Source organism: Propithecus coquereli, unplaced genomic scaffold (genome assembly GCF_000956105.1).
Source record: "Propithecus coquereli isolate 6110/MARCELLA unplaced genomic scaffold, Pcoq_1.0 Scaffold137, whole genome shotgun sequence".
Classification (NCBI taxonomy): Eukaryota; Metazoa; Chordata; class Mammalia; order Primates; family Indriidae; genus Propithecus; species Propithecus coquereli.
The window spans coordinates 2944066-2966376 of record NW_012137969.1 but is presented as its reverse complement, the minus strand read 5'-3'; the positions used below and the strand labels follow the sequence as shown (position 1 = coordinate 2966376).

General features: G+C 41.6%; 1 protein-coding gene across 2 annotated transcripts; it reads right to left on the bottom strand.

Annotated features, from left to right (window-relative positions):
• Positions 1 to 747: 747 nt before the first annotated feature.
• RAC1 (ras-related C3 botulinum toxin substrate 1 (rho family, small GTP binding protein Rac1)) lies at positions 748 to 22072 on the bottom strand. 2 transcript variants are annotated; one of them, XM_012638986.1, is made up of 7 exons: positions 21739 to 22072; positions 13442 to 13513; positions 11054 to 11171; positions 5176 to 5232; positions 3624 to 3686; positions 2716 to 2875; positions 748 to 2405 (listed from the first exon to the last, which is right to left on the bottom strand). In XM_012638986.1, the coding sequence occupies exons 1-7, from the start codon at positions 21771 to 21773 to the stop codon at positions 2275 to 2277; spliced, it is 636 nt and encodes a 211-aa protein (XP_012494440.1). In that variant the 5' UTR covers positions 21774 to 22072; the 3' UTR covers positions 748 to 2274. The 2 variants fall into 2 exon arrangements, with proteins under 2 accessions (XP_012494440.1, XP_012494439.1); XM_012638985.1 differs by lacking the exon at positions 5176 to 5232.
• Between the last annotated feature and the right edge of the window lie 239 nt (positions 22073 to 22311).

The following is a 22311-nucleotide window of genomic DNA, read 5'->3' as shown; positions in this document are numbered from 1 at the left end:
CCCACCAAAATCATCACACTAGGGGAATGGGAAAGGTGTGTTTGCAGGGGGAAGGGTACAGTGCAGGAAAGCCAAACATCTTCCACAGTGGAAATATCAACAGTAATGTTTAACCTGAAAGATTCAACTAGCAAGAAAAGTAAATAATTTAGACGTGGAGATAAGTTATCAAAAATTAGATAAATGAACTGAAAGTGTTAAAGTCTCGTCTTTAGAGAAAGTATAAAGGGAGAAGACTGCTGTTTTTCTAACCTTTATAACTGTTTGATTTTTTTTAAACTGCATTATCTTTGGAAAAATAAAACAATCTTCAATAAAAAGGAATATTTATAAAACTAATTTTACCATAAACCTTGTTCAAGTTCAGGATCTGGAAAGGACCTTAAGGTTGTACAGTCCATCCAGCCTCCACCTTGCCCTGCTGTGCGGGGCTCCCAACACGTGCATCTTCAGCCCCAAGCCTTAGGCCAAGATGTACTTGCACAAGCCCCAGTGTGCCTATCTCCATGTGAGCATCTCACCACCACTTGACAGATCCACACCTGAACGCGTCACCTCCCATCCTGCTGTATTGTTTAACTGTGGACTCGCCCACCTTCTTCCCTGGAGGTGGCACTCCTTCTGTCCCTCCTGTGTGAAAACATGCATTGGCAATGAATGTCTCCAATAACCCAGGATTTTAAAGTGAGGCAAACACACCAAGAGCTTGTTCATCAAGTCTCAAAAATTCAAGTATTACCAGTCATGTGATTCAAGGATTTATTAAGTCATACATGCAAAACATACTGCTAATTGCATTAGCAAAAGATCAATGTAAAAACACTCCACAATTCTGCAACTGTCAATTTAAAAAATTTTGTTCTAGTGGTTGAAAGGTCCAACGTTGTATTCTTGCCAGTGAGTTAAGTTGTACAGAACATTGTTAGCACTAGCACAGTTTACAGAACCTCACAGACCCAAGGAACATTATTAGGCAAAGCAATGACAGGAAGCATGTGTCCGTGTGGGTGAGGTAAAGAGGGGCAGTCTCAGTCAAGTGACAGTGTTGGTAATCTGGCGAGACAGTGACGTTAGGAAGGTTCATAGTTTAAGAATATCTAAAATATTTTTAAAACTGTGAAGCTGCAACACATGATTTTTACACCTAGTTACTAGAAAACTAAGGAAAGCACTTATTAGCTCTGAATAAAGTAACATGAAAACAGGAAAGCACTTTTACTAATCTACAAAAAAACTAATGCATTATCAGAAAGATTTTATAATACAAGGAGGCATATTGCTCATTAAAAAGGGGTTCTATAGAAAAACACTAAGTTAGCAACTAAGGGAATGACCAGTTCAAAGATGAATTAAATGCCCAATTTTGGGAGAGATGGCAGGTGTAAGAGAAAGGAAAAGCTTAAGAAAACACTTACTGATAATACCGACCTTTCTTCATCATCTGCATTTAAAAGAAATTAACCTTTTAAAATTTGTACCCGTGATACTTTTATTCAGTTTGATTATTCCTTGTACAATGTAGTGTAAATTAATCTCCACTTCATATTTTGTCAAAATACTGTCTTCATCCTTTGATCACATTAAGTGTTTCACACATTCCACCCCAGCGCACCCATGACTAAGAGCAGAATACTTCATTAGAGGAAACACATGAATAAGAGTTCTGTTCAAAATCTCAGCAAAAGCTGATCAACTAATTTTTTTAAAAAATTCACTATGAAATCCAAAAGACTGATCCAAAGAGCTGAGTTGTTATACTCATTCCATTATGATATACAGTACAATGTTATGTAATGAACATGGGCAGATAAATTATTGATGCATTAAATGGCAACGATTCATTAAAGAGGCTGATATGCTTTACATATCTGAAAACTACTTAGAAAGTGTCTGCATCTCCTAACTTCAGAAGCTACAGTCTTCTTAAAGACAAAGGTCTTTAAACAGTTTAGTGCTTAGTGTTCATAGCACAACAATGCAACTTAGTTCAGAAGGTATTTTGGCAACTCTTAATCTGAACAAGAACAGGGGCTTTTGAAAAATAAGGCTTTAAGAAGGCTTGTCATTTTAGGGCTAAATTTTAATAGAATGTGAATCTGAACTCTTACATTTAGAACAAACAAAACTTTAAAATTACTGATTGGTTCAAAATGGTTTTATGGAAAAATTAATCTGTAACAAAAACTTGGCATTGAGTGCAAAGGCTCCAATGTTTTTTGAGCAAAGCGTACAAAGGTTCCAAGGGATAGGACCAAGAACTAGGGGCTCGGACATTTACAACAGCAGGCATTTTCTCTTCCTCTTCTTGACAGGTGGTGGGCAGAGAACTGCTCGGATAGCTTCGTCAAACACTGTCTTGAGGCCTCGCTGTGTGAGAGCCGAGCACTCCAGGTATTTTACAGCACCTACAAGAAACATGGCCACATGGCATTGTACACTCCAAATGTCCCTCTTCTGATCAGAATAATGGTAAGAGGCAGCCCCCTGGAACCTAGCACCTCCTGCCAGCACAGCACAGCACAGCAGAGCCAACTCCTAACCCTGCCTCCACCTTCCAGTGCTAACATTAAGACCCAGAAGGGCCTTGCTTAGTGGGTTCCCCAAACATAAGCGAGACCCTGAGTAGGAAAAACATACTTTACTTTCCCAGGTTGGACTCCACTCTGTCACTAAAGTAAAAGATGTGCAAAGCATGAAAATGGCAGGATTTCCTACCGATCTCTTTAGCCATGGCTAAACCCTGCGGATAGGTGATGGGAGTCAGCTTCTTCTCCTTTAGTTTCTCAATCGTGTCTTTATCATCCCTAAGATCAAGTTTGGTTCCCACAAGGATGATGGGAGTGTTGGGACAATGGTGTCGCACTTCAGGATACCACTAGATGCGAAAAAAGGAACAAAGGTTATAACACTCTCCCTTATAAACTTCCTTCACCTAAATTACATGCAATGGGTGTCCCAGTGTGTCAGCCACCCAACTGCAGTCAATGCCTTCCCTACAGAGCCTTCATGCAGTTCACACCTTCGATTCAAACCTTAAAGAACCATAAGGAATATCTGAAGTGTTTGATTAGCCAGCCAGGACCCTCCCCCACAGATTAAGGATCCTACAGGAAAGGCTCTACCTATCAAGTAATAGCAGGAAGGAAGGGCCCCCAAAAGCAAATCGCTTTGTTTTGGGTAAAACAAGTTAAGTTTTTAGGGTCATCTCAGAAAATTCACCATCTATTCAAGGATGAGAATAAACAACTACCCAGACTGAGGTGTCAGCTCTGCCACCATAATCCCCACTGAAAACATCCCTGATCACCACACCTAAAGGGTCTGTAATTTTCACTAAGAAATTTGTCAAAGATGCTGGAGTGGAAAGAAATGGTCATTATTTTTATTAGACCAACTCCAAAGTGCTTCATTATTTTAAGGAGGAGCATGAAACTTCTGAATCAGAACCTGAAACCTTAGAAATCTATGTATTTAAGTCATATACTTAAAAACTGATTATGTGCCTAAGTAGTAAAATTACTTAAACCAATTTAAATAATTCTTAGCAGTAATGGTATTTTTAAATATTTCCTCCTAAGAGTGACATTACATAACAGTACATATTCTTCAAAATCCCCACTTACCTTTGCTCGGACATTTTCAAATGATGCAGGACTCACAAGGGAAAAGCAAATTAAGAATACATCCTATAAAAAGGAAACACAGGAGACATTTAGAAAACGATCTTAAAATGATGAATGCACTTTGCTTTCTAAATGCTGTTGGGAATGAGTCACCAGACACGGAGCGTGTCTACAAGGCACCAGCAGCTCATGTCAAAAGCTCCCTGGATTCACCCCTTCAGTGTCAGGCAGCTCCCAGACCAGAATCAGCACATCAAGCAACCAGTTACTGTTAGAAAGGGTGAAGTGGAAGGAGAATATGCTGGAAGCTATTCAAAGGCCAGAGAGGTATCAAACCAGACCCTGGGAGGCCTCTTTTCCTTCACTCCCAACTCGCCACTGGGAACCTAATTACTGAAACAGACAAAATCAAGTATGAAGGTACCATTGCAATATTTCCATAAAATTAGGTCTGTTTCCCAAAAGCAGAGTCCATTTTAAAAACAGTATCTACAAATGGTGTGCTTTTCAATCAAGCTCGCCACTGGCATGTCAAGTACAAACATTTTAAGGTTGTCACTGGGTTCTAATTTAACTGCTTCTTTAGAAACTGCTCATCACAGTCCCTGGCACAAAGTAGGGACTCAAATATTTGCTACATGAGCCCTTCCCTCAGAGAGGGAGGATGGGTTAATGTGTAAGTGGCATCTTCTTGGCTGATAACCACCCTCACACTGTCACAGCTTCTCAAACACAACCAGGCCCTCTGGCAAACTTGTACCCAGGGCAGTTGTAGCTAAAGTAGAGATGCAAAGAAAATGAGGTGCAGAATATATGTGTGGAGAGAATTTCTGCTAAATGTAAAATATCTGAGTTTCTCCTTCCATTCCGTATTGTGTATAAAGTCAAATTCAAATATTTACCTGTATAAAAGAAATGCCCAGGAGTTTCTAAAATGCTAGGTTTATAAAACATTTTCATGGAAAAAGGCAATTATGTTACTTTGTGAAATGCACACAATTCCCAAGCTAACACTTTAAACCATCCAGCCGATATCTTGTACCTGAAAGGGAAAGAAACATCCCACACAATAGCTTTTTATAAATGACATTTAAAAATGCTGGCGCATGCACAAGCTTGTACAAGAATCACCACAGCATCCCAGCAAACCATCTCAAAGCACGGACAGGTTAGCTCACCAGGGCAGCCCCAGACAGCCCCACCACACAGAACACCAAAGCAGAAAAAGAAGGCCCTGAGCAAGGTTAGTCCTGTCTGGCTCAGCACTGACTCAGTACATCCCATCTCCAACCAGCCAGGAGAGAGACCCTCTCACTCAGCCCTCCTTTCACTTGGGAGGAGGGAAGACTGCAGTTCAAACTGCTTTCAATCAAGCTGGTAGATCAACCAGCACGCTCTAATGAAAGCTTATTCCATCAAGCGAAACCCCAACCTTGAATGAATTAAATGTAAAACACTCAAGGAACTTGAGGCTAAGATATCCTAGGAAAACTAAGTGAAATGAGAGAAAAGATAAAGCTTGAAACTGAAGTCGATTGAAAGTTTTACATACGGCAATCGGCTTGTCTTTCCCCCTGGAGGTTATATCCTTACCATACGTTTCTCCAACCTAGTAATGCATGAGAACTTGGTTTGAATTTAGTACAAACTCAGGAAAATAAAAATCAATATAACCTGTTATTGATTCTTATATCAGAATTTTGTCTCAACCCTCCCAAGGGATCCAAAAGCATATAATAATCTAACATAACTTTGATGACAAGTGCCACCAGAACACTCCGTGAAACCTGGCCAAAAGAGGGTATCTCCCTGGGTAGTTTAACAAGGGTGAAAACAGAAGTCAGGCAAATACTGGGGATGCAATAAAGGTGCTCCTTCTACTGTGGCAGCACACACCAGAGCTGACAACATGCCCACGAAGCTGGGGATGTTTAGAAGCGTCTGTTAACACAAGGCATGCTCGCGTGCTGTCGCTGGCATCCATTAGCCAACAGGCACATCTTTCAAAGAGCTCCGTCCAAGTTATCAGACACAGGCCCTGCTGAAGGAAGCCACAGCAAACAGGGAAGTCACCTGTCTGTAAAACATGCCCACCAGACAAAAGACACTTCCAGGACACAACCAGGTCTGAGTGCTGACAGTTTTAATGCTGCCTGAAAACTGAAAGTCTCCTGTGCAGAAATTTTTCTTTTCTTTTTTTTTAAATGGAGTCTCACTCTGTCACTCTGGCTAGAGTGCAGTGGCATCATCATAGCCTACTGTGACCTTAAAGTCCTGGGCTCCAGCAATCCTCCTGCCTCAGCGTCCCTAGTCGCTGGGACTACAGGCATTTGCCACCATGTCCAGTTAATTTTTCTATTTTCTGTAGAGACAGGGTCTCGCTCTTGCTCAGGCTGGTCTTGAACTCCTGACCTAAAGTGATCCTCCCACCTTGGCTTTCCAGACTGCTAGGATTACAGGCATGAGCCACTGTACCCAGCCTTCCTATGCAGAAATTTTGTTCCTATCTTCCCCCTCGTTCTGGGAGTGTGGTTTGAATTTACAGAATTGCATTACCCAAATGAACAGTGTCGCTGACACTAAGACCTTCAATTCCCGGTGCCTTTGCAGATGACACTAAGACCCTCAATTCCTGGCCCCTTTGTAGATTTGGATGAGGCCACCCCTCAGTGACAAGTTTTAGAAGAGACAACCTTTTCACATTTTCGTTTCTTATAATAAAAATTGACAGACTTGCTCTTCCAACACAGAACCCCAGAATTCTTTTACGAAAAGGACAAGAGAATTATTCTAATTTCATCTCATTGAAGCATCTCTGATTTACAATTCAAAGAGCGTATTAGTTTCCATAGCTATCTTGGTTTAATCTATAGGCTATTTTTGAAGATTTGTCCTCCCAAGGACTTGATATGGTGCCAAATCTTTATTGTGATACAGAGGCTCACTGGGATCAGTCACAAAAATACAGCTTCAAAATATCCTCTAATCAAATTTGTTGTACCCTGATTTTTAAGAACATCTTTTTGATGGAGAAGAAACAGGCACAACATGAGCCGAGCAGTTCCATTTTCCTTCCTACGTTAGCATTACGCCATCTGCCTGTTCCTTCCTTGTTCCTTTTTCTTCCCCAGCCTAAACATAGCTTTCAGAAAACACGTCTGGTGCTTCTGGTACTTACTTTGTAGCATTAATTCCTTCTGACCCTTGCTTCCCTAACGCCTCAGCACGTGGAGGTTACGCAGGCCGACCCTGGCTGGGAGTCTCTATTTCTTCTCTGTCCTTGTAACACTTGGAGTGCCTCAGAGAGCACCACCTGTGTCTCATTAAGGGTCTCTCTCCTTTTCTTTCCTCACAGGTTCTTCGGGTGTGTTAGAGCCACACGCTGTCTCTGGTCACTGGCCTGTTTCCAGTCAACTCAAATGTGACTTTCCTCTTTCTTACTACACCAGACTCCCACCATGCCTGCATCACAAACCACTTCCTCCTCGCTGGTCAGAAGTCAGCGGAGCAGTTCTTCCTGCCGCCTCCTCCGCCTGTCAGCGGCACCACCCACCAGGAGAGTCTGCTTTCAGTGGACTGAGACTGGGCAGACGTCTTAGATGGCTGAAATCTCACTACTCCAAAAGCAGTACTGCTTCTCTTTCTTTCATTTTATTCTCTTCCAAATGCTTTCCACCTGGATTTTACTTTCAGGCTTGAAATATTTTTAAATATTTCTATGCACAGGGAAAAGTAGCAGATATATAAACATGGCAAAAAAAAAAAAAAAAAAAAGACAGAACTGAAAGAAGCTGGACATGTGTCCTCAGTGTGGAGCTGCTACGAAAATAAGATTAGAAAAAAGAGAAAAGCTGCCCCGACATCTGAGAACTGGCCCGGTGCTCACAGCTTTGCCATGGTGAAGGTGCTCCTGTCGAACAGAACAATCTCCCAGAACACTGACATCAGACAAGGTCACTGTGTGACCATGCTGACATGAGACCAGAAGTAAATAAACAAAAGACCACTTCATTGTCTAAAAGCTTGGAATGAAAAAAAAAAAAAAAAGACCGCTTCACAACCTTGTCTATGACAAATCTAAGGTCATTATGCAAACTACAGAATCACCGAACATACCCCACACCCAGGCAACAGAAGTGAGGGACTACTGTTTTTTAAACCAATCAGTTTTAGCCTTGCTTTACTCTCCCACCTTCTAGATGAGATTACAGAATCACCCAGCTCACTGACAGCGCCCAGTCCAGAGCAAACCCCTGTGCTCTTTTGAGCCCCACCCCCAACACAAGCCTGAATCTTACCCCATAGCGCCCAGGAGTCTGTCTTCCTCATGGCAAAGAGTAACAAACCCAATCTTAACTACCGGTGTGTTCCTAATGATCTTTGGCTAGAGGACATTGACACTTGTAATGGTCAACCTCACAATTTTGAGGACTTTGGAAACTCAAAATTGCCAAGCTAAACAGTTTAGTTTTTCTTTTGTATCTCCTGTCACAGGGTTCTAGCCTGGTACTTTAAAACCTTTCTCAAGTCAGAGCACACAGAGAAAATGGAAAGACTGGCCTGACACACGACACACAGGGGTCCTGGCTGACTGGAACACAGAGGCCCCTAGCACCATAGTGGGTGGTGTGCAGCCTGGGTCTTGGGACACACACGGGGCTCAGGCCTTGTGATGCTGGCTTGTTACTAATGCTCCCACATACACCACTAATTCTGGCACAAGTAGGCAAGTACAGGGGACCTGGGCATATTACACTGATCCTACCAGGATTCTGTGCATGCCAAATGAAGATGAGTATGCAGAACTTACAAAATATTTTTAAGGGAAAATAAAGATAACTTATTTACAGATTAATTTGGAAAAATAGGGCAATTTCAACTGAAAATACTTGCTGACCATCTTTTGGAGAACTAAGTAGAAATGAATGGTTTAAATAGATTTAACTTAGCTACACAGAGCTACCCAACAAAGGAGGAGGATGCCAACATTAAATGACCACAGGAAATGTAACATCTCTTTGTAGGATGCCCTAGAAAAGAAATCTCCTAACTGGTCCTTCAGGTGTGGGGCTAAGCCCAGTCTTGGATGAGCCACATGAACTGGCTGCAGACCAAAAAGCCAACAGCCAGAGACCACGTTCCACTCAGCATACAGTTTAGAGGTTCCCCTTTTCAAGAGGAGACCAAGGGGCCAGCCTGTAACTCCCAGAGCCCGCTCCTCTTAGGACAATGTGGCTCAAAGGACTAGACTTTCCAGGCACCACCAGTATTTGAGTATTCAGGGCCTGCCCCTTAGTAGCCAAGATAATTTCCTTTTTTCCAACAGAATCCAAGCAGGCATGTCTTCAACTGCTAGTTGGGTACCTCCCAACCCCCTGCTGGTACAGGGTGTCTTACACAGTGATTGGTTTATGGGAATTTTCTGTGAGCTGCATGAGGACTAGCATCATGTATTACTCCCTTCTTGCTACTCAAATATTTTATAGGAAAACAGTGCACTGTTTTACACATATAAGACATAAAACTTTAAGTCCTAGCCCCATAAAGACAACACCCACTTTGATTTCAGGCCTCACACACTACAGCTTTATTCAGTTAGTTAAGATGGAGGAGAGTCCACCTTACTTATCTATGTGTTCCTCAGCGCACAAAGTAGGACTCTTGCCATGTCACCTTTGACTTACTATGAGTGACTCCCTTAGAGAAAAAGGCCTCACCCTACTCTGTACCCTTGAGTCACATCAGGGTGGCTCTCATTTCTCAGAAGTGACACCACACCCTTCCACATGTATCCAGTGTGTTGGAGACTCCACTCTACCAATTAATGTTTCCAAACCCACTTAAAATCTAGAATTATTAAATACCTACCAGGTATAGAATAGTTTCCTAAGATATTAAAGAATTTGAATCATTTGGTGATTATGGGTTAATTTTTAATACTTAATCATAGTTAATTTTTAGCTGTAGGTTACTGAGAAATCACCCAATTCAAACTTCCCATTTTATATTTTTGGTCATTATTTAGCACTGTTAACTAGAATTCAGCTAAAAGATAATTTACAAAAAATCTACAGCTGAAAGAGACTTTCAGCAGAAATAAACATATAAGACAGTGATGGCTGCAGGGAAAAAAGTGTATTCAAAAGTTTAAAACTACCACTACTAAACAAGAAGTTCATAAAAAAACAAAACACAAGATTCTGGTAGACTAGAATTAATTAGTTATTTCCATCCATACTACCTCCTAAAAGAAAGTAATGGTTAAACCAATCAAAGGCTGCCCCATCTATCAGGACTCAAAGCCTGCCTTTCTCTAGGCTGTGTCTCTGACTCTGACCCTGAACTTAACCATGACCCTGCCCCCGCGCCGGCCAACCCAGGCTTGCTCAGAGCACCCACAGTAACTTCCACTCATTTGGGAAAAGGTGGAACTGCTGAGTTCTCTAGACTGATCAATACACATAAATAAGAACGAGGATGAATCCTAACAGCAGCTAACACTGAATGTCTGTGGCGTGCCAGGGACTGATGTATGTGCAGTACATGTATTAACTCATCCAGTCCTATGAGGAAACAGGTAAGGACTAGAGAGATGAAGAAACCTGCCTAAGGTCACACAGCTAGTGAGAGATCAGGATTTGAACCCAAGGAATCTACTCTGTTGCCTCTCCTGCTCACTTAAGTTTTGCTTCAACTAGTTAATCATTCTGTCTCCAAGACAACACTTTGAAAAATAAAGAATATTAACAAGATAAGCAAATGACACACATGTAAGACAACTGCTTATTTAAAGAAAAGTGGCTTCTAACCACAACACTGTCTTTGCCAGGTCCTGCTCTAATAAGCTCTGGTAAAGAAATCATTTAATTGTCTGATACAGAAGCAAAACTAAAAGTTTTCTTCCGATTGGATACAGTGGACACATTTTATAAAACTGAAACCTTAACCTACACTGAACAGAATTAGGTACTAAAGCCATAGAAACTATGTATTTTATGGAAGAAATGTAATTATTAAACAAGATTAGCTACTAACTTGGTTTAAAGAACCTTAATCTTAATTGCTTAATTTGATTCTGTGGCACAAAATTGTCACAAAGCAAACCATCTTCAAACTAACTGCTGTTAAAAACTGGTTTGCAAAAACAACAACAACAAAAAAACTCTACCCCCTTCATATGATTGTCCTAAAACTAAAAGGAAGAATGTAAAATGCACAGCATCAGAATAACTGGTGATGCTCAAAAAATAAAAACTCTGGCTTGCATCTAAGGGATATTTACTACTGAACGAACCAATTTAACCTCACTTGCTATTACATGATATATCCAAATGATAGCACTATAAGAAATTCTGTAGTGAGATCATTAATTAAACATTCGAGAACTGTATACTCTAAAAGACACATTAGAAATCAGTTGCAATCCTTACTGTTTGTGGATAGGACAGGGGGCGTAATCTGTCATAATCTTCTTGTCCAGCCGTATCCCATAAGCCCAGATTCACCGGTTTTCCATCTACCATAACATTGGCAGAATAATTGTCAAAGCTGTAGAATAGAATAAAAGTGGTCAGTCACAAATATGGGACCTAAGTCACTGTCCTAGCCAGCATGCCAGAGGAGGTGTGCTGAGGAGAAGACCTGGAATGGCCCTGGGAGGATCACACACCAGCAAATGCCCCCTGAGCATGAGGAGGAGAAGCCTGGAGGGAAAAGGGGGTGGCCCTAGAGTATACGGGAAACAAACCAAACCCACAACTTAAGAAAGACATGTGTCTGAGAAACAAAGGACAAGCTATTTAAGTGAAACAAATTACTATCAGCAATAAAAAACCTTTAAGAAGTAGAAAGTTAAGATTTTTTTCTTCCCAGGAAGAAATAAAGTGTAAAATTAGCCCCTCTTTCAAATCCCACTTGTTGGGTTTTTCACGTACATACATTACTCATTTTCAGCAAGGCAGGTGACCACAGAGCTACACTCCAAAGTGTTTCCACCCTACACCTGAATGTAGGGTGGTAACACAAAACACACCTGGTTTGAGAAGCCACCCCATAATGTTTTCAAAGTGAGTGTACCCAATTATACAAATGTTCAAATTAATTTGAAGTTGCTACTCATAAATTAGTTAACTATAGGAAAAGGCAGCCCAGAAAAGCATACAGTCTGACAGTAGGAAAATAAAGCTGACCTTAAAAATAGTTACTGGTATCAAAGTAGTTCATTTAAAAAAACAAAACAAAACCTGGCCCTGTAATTCAAACCAGGGCAAACAAAACTGAGGATACATCAGCCTTTACGATAAAAGTCAAGAATTTATTTTTATATATTCCTTATACTAAAACTTCAGGGAGTCTTACTACATTGTGATAGCAGAGTCAAGGTCTTGAGTAAGGTTCCAATGTGATAGAATTTAATGACCAAACTGGCTTTCACAAAGAAAAGGTCTGATGAATGTTCTAACTGTGCAACCATGAGAAAGGGATAGATATTCAGTAAATGATATTTTGACTTTTTCCCCTATGGGGGGTGGGGAGAAATCAGGTCCTTGTCTCACACTATACCAAAGATAAATTCTAAATGACCAGTGGTTAAATCAGTTATAGTACTTCAAAATAATTAATCATTGGGCCGGGCGTGGTGGCTCACGCCTGTAATCCTAGCTCTCTGGGAGGCCGAGGCGGGCAGATTGTTTGAACTCAGGAGTTCGAAACCAGCCTGAGCAAGAGCGAGACCCCGTCTCTACTAAAAATAGAAAGAAATTAATCGGACAACTAAAAATATATAGAAAAAATTAGCCGGGCATGGTGGCGCATGCCTGTAGTCCCAGCTGCTTGGGAGGCTGAGGCAGGAGGATCGCTTGAGCCCAGGAGTTTGAGGTTGCTGTGAGCTAAGATGACGCCACGGCACTCTAGCCCAGGCAGCACAGTGAGACTCTGTCTCAAAAAAAAAAATAAATAAATAAATAATTAATCATTAACTATTTAAGCTCTAATCTACATGTGTGGATAAGAAAAATCTCCACCATAAATTCAGGATAACATGGACAGTATGATTGAAAAAACAAGCTCAACACTTCAGAGAGCACCTAAGTGTGTGGTGTTGTACTCGAGGAAGTGAGCACAGGTAGGAACTGAGGTGGCATCTCCTCCAGCATGCAGACAGTGAACACTCACAGTGGTTATGGTGCGGTACATTATGAGGCCCTGCTACAAGGGGGCTCCCTGGTAATTCATCATCAGAAAAGCACTTTCCCATCTCCACCCAGTTCTGCTGCCCATAGGGAATAAGTAATTCAAAAGACCATCCTCGCAAACACCCCTCCGCCCCACACACACCCGGGTTTCAATTCCAGAGCCCTGTAACTCCACAGTGACATGTAACCAAACTGAAGACCAATTAGAGAACGGAGTGCTTCATGTTCCAGTTCCCAGAGAGCCAAATTTATCTGAAACTCTTACCTAGACAAGGACTATCTCCGACCAAACTTTTGGTTGGAGTCCTTTTGTCCAGCACTGGTTTTAACATTATCCAGTCTCTATACTTCACAGTTAGTTTAATTTTATTTCCTAAATGTTGAAAAATCAATTAGGAAAGGTGTGTTTGTTCCATCATATGAGAAAACTTTACATTAGACTAAGTATTTTTTTAAAAGCCCAAAATACCTTATAATTATATTTCAGTGAACGTTATATAAGAAAATTAATGGTATTTGCTCATATAAGGATTAAGAATGGCTTTAGAGCAAAACAAAGAGTCAAAAGAATCTGAAAAACATAACACAGGCAAGTTAATTCCCAATTTAACTGAAGATACTTACACAGTAGGGATATATTCTCCAGGAAATGCATTGGTTGTATAACTGATCAGTAGGCAAGTTTTACCTACAGCTCTAAAGAGAGAAAGAAAAAAAGGTTGCTTAGTCAACATGAAATGTAATCCTAGCTTTCATTATTCTGTTAAAATAACTTCTAGAAAAAAATCAAGTATACAATCAGTTTTCTGTAACCCTTTAACACTACACACACATTTTTATCCTGAAATTTAAAGTAAACAAACTACAATTATTCAGAAACGTAGAGTCAGGAGCTGTCACATTCTGTTTTAAGTATGTGACTTTAGCACTAATAGTCAAGAAATAGGCAAGTACAAGGTTCAAGAGAAACAACATTTTAAAACCTGTCTCTTCTGTGAACATATGCAAAAGCCTTTCATCCAAGAAACTTAAATTCTACCCTCAAAAGTATTTTCATTAATACTAATATACAAACATACCTTTCCTCAGCAACTTATACTTTGTTACTTCTGTAAGTAACTTATTTTGCTGCCTCTAAGCGGCACAGCTCAAAATCCCACCACATTCCTAAAGCCTTCCCTCTGGCAGTCAGTAATGACTGTTCTCTTAATATTGAGTAATTAGTCGATAAACCACCACACATTAACTGTTCTCACATTAATTCATCTGTATTCATTTGCCACCTGCCCCCAGCCCCCAATCCTCACATATCATCACAAGCCTTTAAGCAGAGACCAACATAATCTATTCCAGACATATTAATTAATAATGGCTCAGAGATGATGGAGTGAACTTCCCAGACAACCAGGGAGAAATACTCCAGAGACAGGAGCAACACCAGCACAACTGGTCATGGGTACAAGACTGGTAATAGTATTAGCAGTGTGCAATCAAGCAGAAAACAGTGGTGGTTGACAACCACTTGAAATTTTTTTTAAGAGAGTATCACCTAAAAATTAAGATCATCTCACCATTAGCAAAAAATAAATGCCTCCAAATTTTACAACAGTCACAGGGTGACTTTAGAGGCTTCTGTGAGAGCCCATGTCTCTGCCATCCTGAGGGTTAATTCACCAAATTTCTCCTTAATAAGCCCTCTCCCTGCTATCCTCTATTGGGCTTGCCAAGGTCATGATGATACACTGATGTTATGATTTTTAAGATTTTGTCATTCAATCTCAAATACTATAAATTAGAATTCACCATAAAAAAGTGCTTTTCTATTTTCCCTCTCACGCTTAGCTTAAAGTGAAAACCTCTCAACAAGGGCAGATTACAGGCCCATCCAGTCTTGCCAATACTTGTTTCACTGGTAACATTATTAAGAGCTTAACAAAAGTTGGAACTCCCCACCCCAAAGACCTCAGAGAGTCAAACATTACATCATCAGGAGATAACTTCCAACTCCTACAGGCATTCTAAACAGAAATGACTCACTAGACATACATTTTGTTAAAAGCGTATAATGAGCTTTTAACCTGTATAAGCAGGAGCCTAAGATTTGGAGTCAGAAAGCTGTTTTTATGACTCAGGGCCAACTGTTATCACTTACTGGCTGTAGCTTTTTGGTAAATTTCGACTTCCTTCCTTATGCTTCACTTTTCTCGGTAAAATAAATATGCAAAACTACCAACTCCATCACCAAACTATTGTCAGCATTAATTCAATTTCAATTCATACCAACTAACTGTGTGCTATATCAGAAAGCGTACTAGGGGCTAAAGATACTGCAGTCAGTAAGGCCTCACTGAGTGTACGCAGTTATTAAATTAAAAAATGAAGAATACAATCATTACATATAATTATACGTGTTACAGAGCGTTACTAAGGATGCTCTGGAAATGAACAGCAAAAGATCTAACCTAGCCTTGGGGGCAGTTAGAGGAGGCTGCAGTGTGTGTTGAGAAGCACAAGAAGTGGGGACAGGATGAGGGGAATAAATGCAAAAGTGTATGAGGAGACCCAAAACAGAAATAATCCCAGCATAACTTAAATAAATGAGGGGGCAGTGGCAGAGGGAAATGTGAAGAGGTTGTCACCTCTTCCTATTAAGGGCGTGGGATGTGATCCTCCTTGGGAAGCCACAGGAGGTTTTAAATTGCCAAGAAAGCATCAGATTTTAGAAGCCTCCAACTGCAGCATGGCAAGAGACCTGAGGACAACAGGACACAAAGCAGGAAAACAAGGAAGCTGCTGCGTTTTATGAACCACCCATGGTGGTCTAGACCAGGAGGGGGACTGGAAAGCAAACACAAATGGGTGTTGCATGGGCTACTTAAACACCAGGTAGAACAAGCATGGCTTGGCCATGGGTTGGATGTGGTAGCTGAGGAACAGAGTGGCATCTGAGGCCAGGATAAGTGGACCTTTTCCAAAATGACAAAGGTTGTATTAAAAAACATTAACAATTATTGCCACTTAATGTCAAAGATAAGCAGCAGATAAACCTTTGTGAGGTTTTTCACAGTTATGACAAAATGTCATTAGCACTTCTTTTAAGACCCCTCCTAAGTCTCTTCTACAGATATGAGAACAAAGCCATTACTATAAATACAACTAGCTGTGCTAAAATCGCTAAAACTTCCTTTCCTGAACTACATCTTCAGCTGAGGCATCATCTTTTGAAAAGCTTAACTATGAAGGAATTCAAGGTACTGGCATAATCTGATATTCACCGAAATTTTATTACCAATCATTATAAGAGCATGATTAAATTATAGAATTCTGATTTTTGGGGTAAGTGCATGTCCTTACTTTGACTAAATTTTTACTTAAAACATATCAAAGAAAAACATTATTTCCCTCTCATTAATGTTATTTATTAATTCCTTGTCAACACCGCACTAGAGACCAAAATCAACATCAGCATTAGGCAAAGTCCATGGCCTTCCCCTGTGAAGAATGGAAGCGGTACATAGCCACAAGCCCTTGATTGATGCTGCTGCAGAATTTTTGGAAGCTACTATTTGGAGTTTCCAACTTTATATACTTAACTGCTCAGTTCAACTTCTTTTGAATCTTTGAAAGATGCCATGACTCCAGAAAATGAACATGAGTCTGCTGGAAGAAAGTTCACAGCAGTTCTATATTGGATTTTCCCCTAGCTCATGACACTTCAGTTTTTTTAACCTATCTGTGCTTCCCCTGCCCTATCCTGTAGAAACAACCAAGATTAAAGCCAATAACTTATGTTCCTACTACGTTCTTCATTTTTCCATTAAAAGAACTTTTTATTTATTTTTGGAGGTAAACTTTAGCGTTACTTCCTGAAATCTATAAACCAAAACTTAAAAGCACATACAATCAATCAACCTGTTAACCTTGTAATTTCCTCACGTTAGTAAGGCATCCAGGAAGCTCAAAAATAAGAACTTTTGGGCTGGGCACAGTGGCTCACATCTGTAATCCTAGCTCTTTCGGAGGCTGAGGTGGGAGGATCGCCAGAGGCCAGGAGTTTGAAACCAGCATGGGCAATATTGAGACCCCATCTCTACAAAAAATAAGAAAAATTAGCTGGGCGTGGCCACGCATGCCTGTAGTCCCAGCTACTCAGGAGGCTGAGGCAGGAGGATCACTTGAGCACAGGAGTTTGAGGTTACAGTGAGCTATGATGCCACTGCACTCTAGTCCAAGCCAAAGAGAAAGACCCTGTCTCAAAATAAATACAAAAAAAATAACATAAATTGATCTTAGGACAGAAAAACCAGACTCTTCTAATGACAATGACAACTGTAAACCAAAATACAGAAGACATACTGCTGTCTAAAAGTAGACAGATTTTAAGGATAAGTTAGTAGAATTATAATACATGTATCAAATATATATATATATATTCATACTTATTAAGTTAAAGACCTTGAATGAAGGTCCTCAATTTACATTGAGAAATAAAGTATGGGGATTCTATAACAGAAGGCCTTCAACAAATATATAACTATGTGGAGAATCTGTTCAGAAATATGTATGACTCGAGTAGTGCTACAAAACACAAAACCCAATCTAAAATTCTGATGTTCTACTACCAACAGATGACATCACAACCAAAGTACAGAAAGCCAGCTAGCCATTATCACCATTAGAGGCTTCAAAAAATTAAGATTGTGCACAAAGTTTCCCAAAAACTCAGGCTAAAGATGTTACCCATAACAGAGTTGAAGTCTGAAGCTGGCTTTACTCTAGACTGCCCTTCCAGAATCATCAAGTCTAACCCTGGTGTAGTTGATATGAGTCAGCTGAACATTCAGAGTTCAAAAACAAGAATTTATATCTAACTGCACACTATCCCCATTTTCCTTAAAAATCAACTCCTCTATTAAATCCTCTTAAAATACTCCCTCTGATAAAGGGAAGTCATATGACAAAGCAAATAGAGCAAAATGTTGATCACAGAATCTAGGCAATAGGTATATGGGTGTTGACTACACAATTCTTTCAGCTGTTCTGTATGTTTGAAATTTTTCATATTAAGATGTTGCAGGAAAAATACTCCTCTGATCACATGTGGAAACTGCCATGGTAGCAGGATTCCTAATAAAAACATCTCTTTTCAGGAAGACTACAATTATAAGACAGAGCTACCTGGTGATACAGAGGTGAAAAAGTAGGAAGTACTAAGATGTTAGATGACTAATGCAAAAGACAGAACATTATAAAGGGTAGATTTAAGGTTTCTAAAAATGGTTTCCTGATACTCCTCCACTTAACCCAACCTCAAACTTCTACTGGGATTATCACTTGAAATTTTTTTAAAAAGTATCATGTATAATTTTAACAATCAAGATCAGAGCCATATACTAAACCTAAATTGGAAGCCAGTGCAAAGTCCAAATACCTTTACAACAGGTCAAAAATATGTCTTGCTTATCTCTTGGTAATAAATAAACCCATTCCTGGAGAGTAAAACACAGAAAGACAACTTATTAAGAGCTTAAATAAAGTCACGCATCATGCCATCATTGTTCAACGGAAGTCGAGAGTAAATGGTATACGTTCCTATAAGGATGACGTTGCAGAAGATATTTATTGTGCTCAACTAAAAAAACTCCTGGTAACATCTAAGTCAGACACCGGGCTGTATAGATCGCTAGCCCAGTATGGACACCACTTTGTATAGAGTGAAATGTGAGGAGCTTCAAGTCATTCACTCCCAGCCTTCTAGTCCAGTGGACCCCAACCTTTTCGGCACCAGGGACCGGTTTCGTGGAAGACAATTTCTTTTGGGAGGGGGGAGTGTGACTCGGGGCACAGAGCTCAGGCAGCGATTCAAGGGATGGGATGGGGAACAGTGATGGCGGAGTTGGAGGACTGGCTGTAAATACAGATAAGATGAAGCTTCCCTTCAATCACCTCCTGCTGTGCAGGCCCCACCACCCCACCCCCCGAGTTTCAAGGAAGACAATTTTTCTGGAGTGGCGGTTAGGGGGCTAGAGCTCAGGGGTCTCAGGGGTTGGGGACCACAGTTCTAGTCAACCAAAGCCAAAACAACACTATTAAAAATAGTTGTTTATAAATATTTGAATGCAAGATGCTGTCTTATCTAAGTAAAGCTGAAAGAAAATCTAGAGGCGAAGGTCCCCCAAAGTTATAGGCCCTGTGTTAAAGAACTATCTTAGAATAAAAAAGTATCAGATCTTACCTCATATTGCATACCTAATGCCAATTAAATTGCTAAATAGCAAATAATGCATTGGAAGAATATAAGGGCTAACTGACCCTTGTTATAATATGGCTATAACATAGCTTTTAACCATAATTCCGAGAACTTTTTTTATCTTATTTTCCTATTTGTGCCCTTTTGACATGCTAGTGATCCTAATTTAGAGCTTTCCAACATGCTTTGCAAATTATCTTTGACTGCTTTTATATAGGTATATTATCAGTCAGGGTCCCAGAAGGAAACTATTCATCCCAGAGGGTTCAAATAAAGAGATTTTAATGAAGGAGTAATTTACCAAGTTGCAAAGTTAAGGAGGAAGACACCCAAAGATGAACAATACTGAGAAGATACTACTACTACCTCCCTGGGGATGAAGGAACAAGGAAGAGTAGTGTTTCCTTAGGAGCCCTGGATAAACAGAGGCACGGAGGAAGGCTGGCTGGAAGGAGTTATAGCCAGAAAGGACACCACCACAGCCAGGGAATAGGGTCAAAGCAAGAAGTGAAAAGAAATATCTCTTAAGAATATTTTTTAAATAAGAAAGCTTGAAATTTATGGAACCTCAATCAGTTTGCCCTCACTGCTTAATGCTGGCAATTCCGCAATTGCTGGAAATTCCACAAGATTAAATAGTTTCTTCGCCCCACAAAATTTAGACCCATACTTACAGCTTTAACAACGTTTGAAAAAAAGAACATTCCAACTACATCATCAGGAATATAGTTTATTCAGTTCAATGCAAAAAAATATTTTTGGTATAGAAAATTATGTATCTAAATTTTTCACTGAAGTAATGTTTGCTACCTATACTCCCTTAAAGTAATACAGCATACATTTTTTGTGAAGGTATATTTCATTTCTAATATCACTTAGCCCTGGTCAACAACATCAATGTCAAATACAGTATGAGAACAGTGGACTGAAAACTCAAGGTGAGGAACTGTGTTTTTTAAGCCCAATATTCCCTCACAGAGCCTCACAGTAGTAGAAAGAGCAATAAAGATAATGGTACCTGGCTCCTATTACGCACTAAGCAAAGGGTCAGGCACTTATCAGGCACTTAATACTCAGCATCTGGTTTAGTCTTGTTTAACTTCCCCTGAAGGACCTCTCCTGGGGATGGGTCAAGGGGTGGGGACTCAATAGTAGGATCCAGATTCCATGGGAGGCATGCAACAAGTATCTGACTCGATAAAACAACCAATGAACAGTAGAAGGGGCTCATGCCTGTAATCCCAGCACTTTGGGAGGCCGAGGCAGGAGGACTGCTTGAGGCCCGAAATTCCAGGCCAGACTCTGTCACTTAAATAAAAAAAAAAAAAGTAAACTAGTTCACTGATTTCACCATCCAACCAATTAATTGAGCATTTTTTCCCAAGTGACAAAGCTTTCTTTTAAAAGGTTAAAAAAAGCATACATATTCTTAAGTGAAACTTTCAATTTTTAATTATATACATAGAATTATTAAGTGTTAATAATCCTTAACACTTCTAAGAAATGCCACAGACTGGGTGGCTTACAAAAATCAGTGTTTAATTGTCCTCACATCTGAATTAATTATAGAAACAATTTCAAATCTCTAACTTAGAACTATCTAAATAAGCTGAGAATCCATAAATTCATTTAGAGGCATAAAATCAGTGCTAATGACGGGTTTGAAGAATATCAACCAAAAGTTAACAGTGATGCCAGAACTTCGACTTTACTTCGACTTTACTCAGCTTGAAATTGTTACCAGTTAGTTGCATTCTGAGTTTGATGAAACTGTAGTAACTCTTCAAGCTTCCTCGTTAACACTAACCTACACAAGCTACGCTGAGACGCCCAATTCTGCTCGAATCACACTGAGATTCTTGTTTCTACGGGGGGAAAAAAACTGCATAAGACAAGTCTTGTCTTCCTCTAGGGCCTGAAACCACCACGGACAGTAATGAAAAGAAATGCCTTGAGTCACGGGGAGCCAGTTCTGCTTGCTACATCCCATACCTAATGCGTTAGGCGCAGGACAATTTTTTTTTTCTTTTATGACCACACCACGTTCAAATAAAAGAACAGTCTTCATCACACCCGGCCCCTCACAGCTAGCATCTCAAAAAGTTTCTCCACGGAAAGGGCGAAAATAGTAATTTTAAGAATCCTAAAAGTGGCTAAGTACCAAGTCGAGGAAACCCGGTCGTAAGTTTAGGGTCATCAAAGTGGCCTGTGCAAACATTCACCGAACAGGAGCGACCTGACCGCCGTTACCCATCACAGCTCTCAAGAGGGCTCATGCAAAAACCGAGAAAAGACTTCTTTTCGGAAAAAGGCAAAAATCTCCAAGCCCGCCTCATCTACGTGCCAATGAACGGAGGGCGGCAGGCGGCGTCCCGCCCGATGCGGAGCGGGCTCGGGAGGAAAGCCGAGGGTGGAGTTCACTTTTCCCTCCGGCCGGCAAGCGCCGAGGCCCTCCCCCACTGAGAGCCAGAACCAGGCACGCGCCGCCCGGGCCCGGGAGGGTAGGGTGGGGTGGAGGCGCCCGTCCGCAGCCCGCGCCCGGCAGTGAGGCTCAGCCCGGGGCCTACACGGGCCCGCGCCGGCCTACCTGGGCCCGAGTCCCGGCCCGACCGCCGCCCGCGCCCAGCGGCCCGACCCCGACCCCTAAGCCCGGACCCGGCCGCGCACTCACCCGTCTCCGACCACCACACACTTGATGGCCTGCATCTGGGCCGCTCGCTGGGCCGCGGCGGCGGCGGCCAGGCAGTGAGGCGGGAAGCGGCGGGCTCGGGGCGCAGCGAGCTGGCGCGCGGCTGCTGGCGGCTGGGTGAGGGATGCCGGGGCCGCTGTCCACGCCGCCTCGCCCTCCGCGGACTGGAAGCCGAAGCCCGGGAGCGGCCACCACCCAAAGCTGAAGAAAACTGCAGAGAAACAGGAAATGGCCGCTCCACTCACATCCGGCCTCCCCTCCCCCGCGCCGGCGCCACTGCTTCCAGGCTCCGGGCGGGGCCGCTCCGCCCGCGCGGCTCCCGGAGTTCCTCTGGGCTTCGGGAACGCTCGGGAGCGCTCGGGAGCGCTCGGCTCTGGCCGCGGGGCACGGCCGCCGCCATTTTTGAGCGCTGAAGCGGCCTGGGCGCGGCCGGGCTTCGGGGTCCCTCGCCTGGCTGCTGGGGTTCGGGCCTCGGCAGGAGCTAGGAGTTCCAGGAGCCACGCTCTCCCTTACTAGCTCCTGTCTGAGGCTGTCCGAAGGGTGTCCCCCTTTTTA

What these genes read in the sequence shown, in the direction of transcription:
- RAC1 (XM_012638986.1), bottom strand. Translation starts at nt 21,773, where the DNA reads ATGCAGGCCATCAAGTGTGTGGTGGTCGGAGACGG. An exon ending in GGAGAATATATCCCTACTGT is followed by an intron (nt 11,172 to 13,441) that starts GTAAGTATCTTC and finishes TCTATTCTACAG; the next exon opens with CTTTGACAATTATTCTGCCA. An exon ending in GGAAAGACAAGCCGATTGCC is followed by an intron (nt 3,687 to 5,175) that starts GTATGTAAAACT and finishes TCCTTTTTATAG; the next exon opens with GATGTATTCTTAATTTGCTT.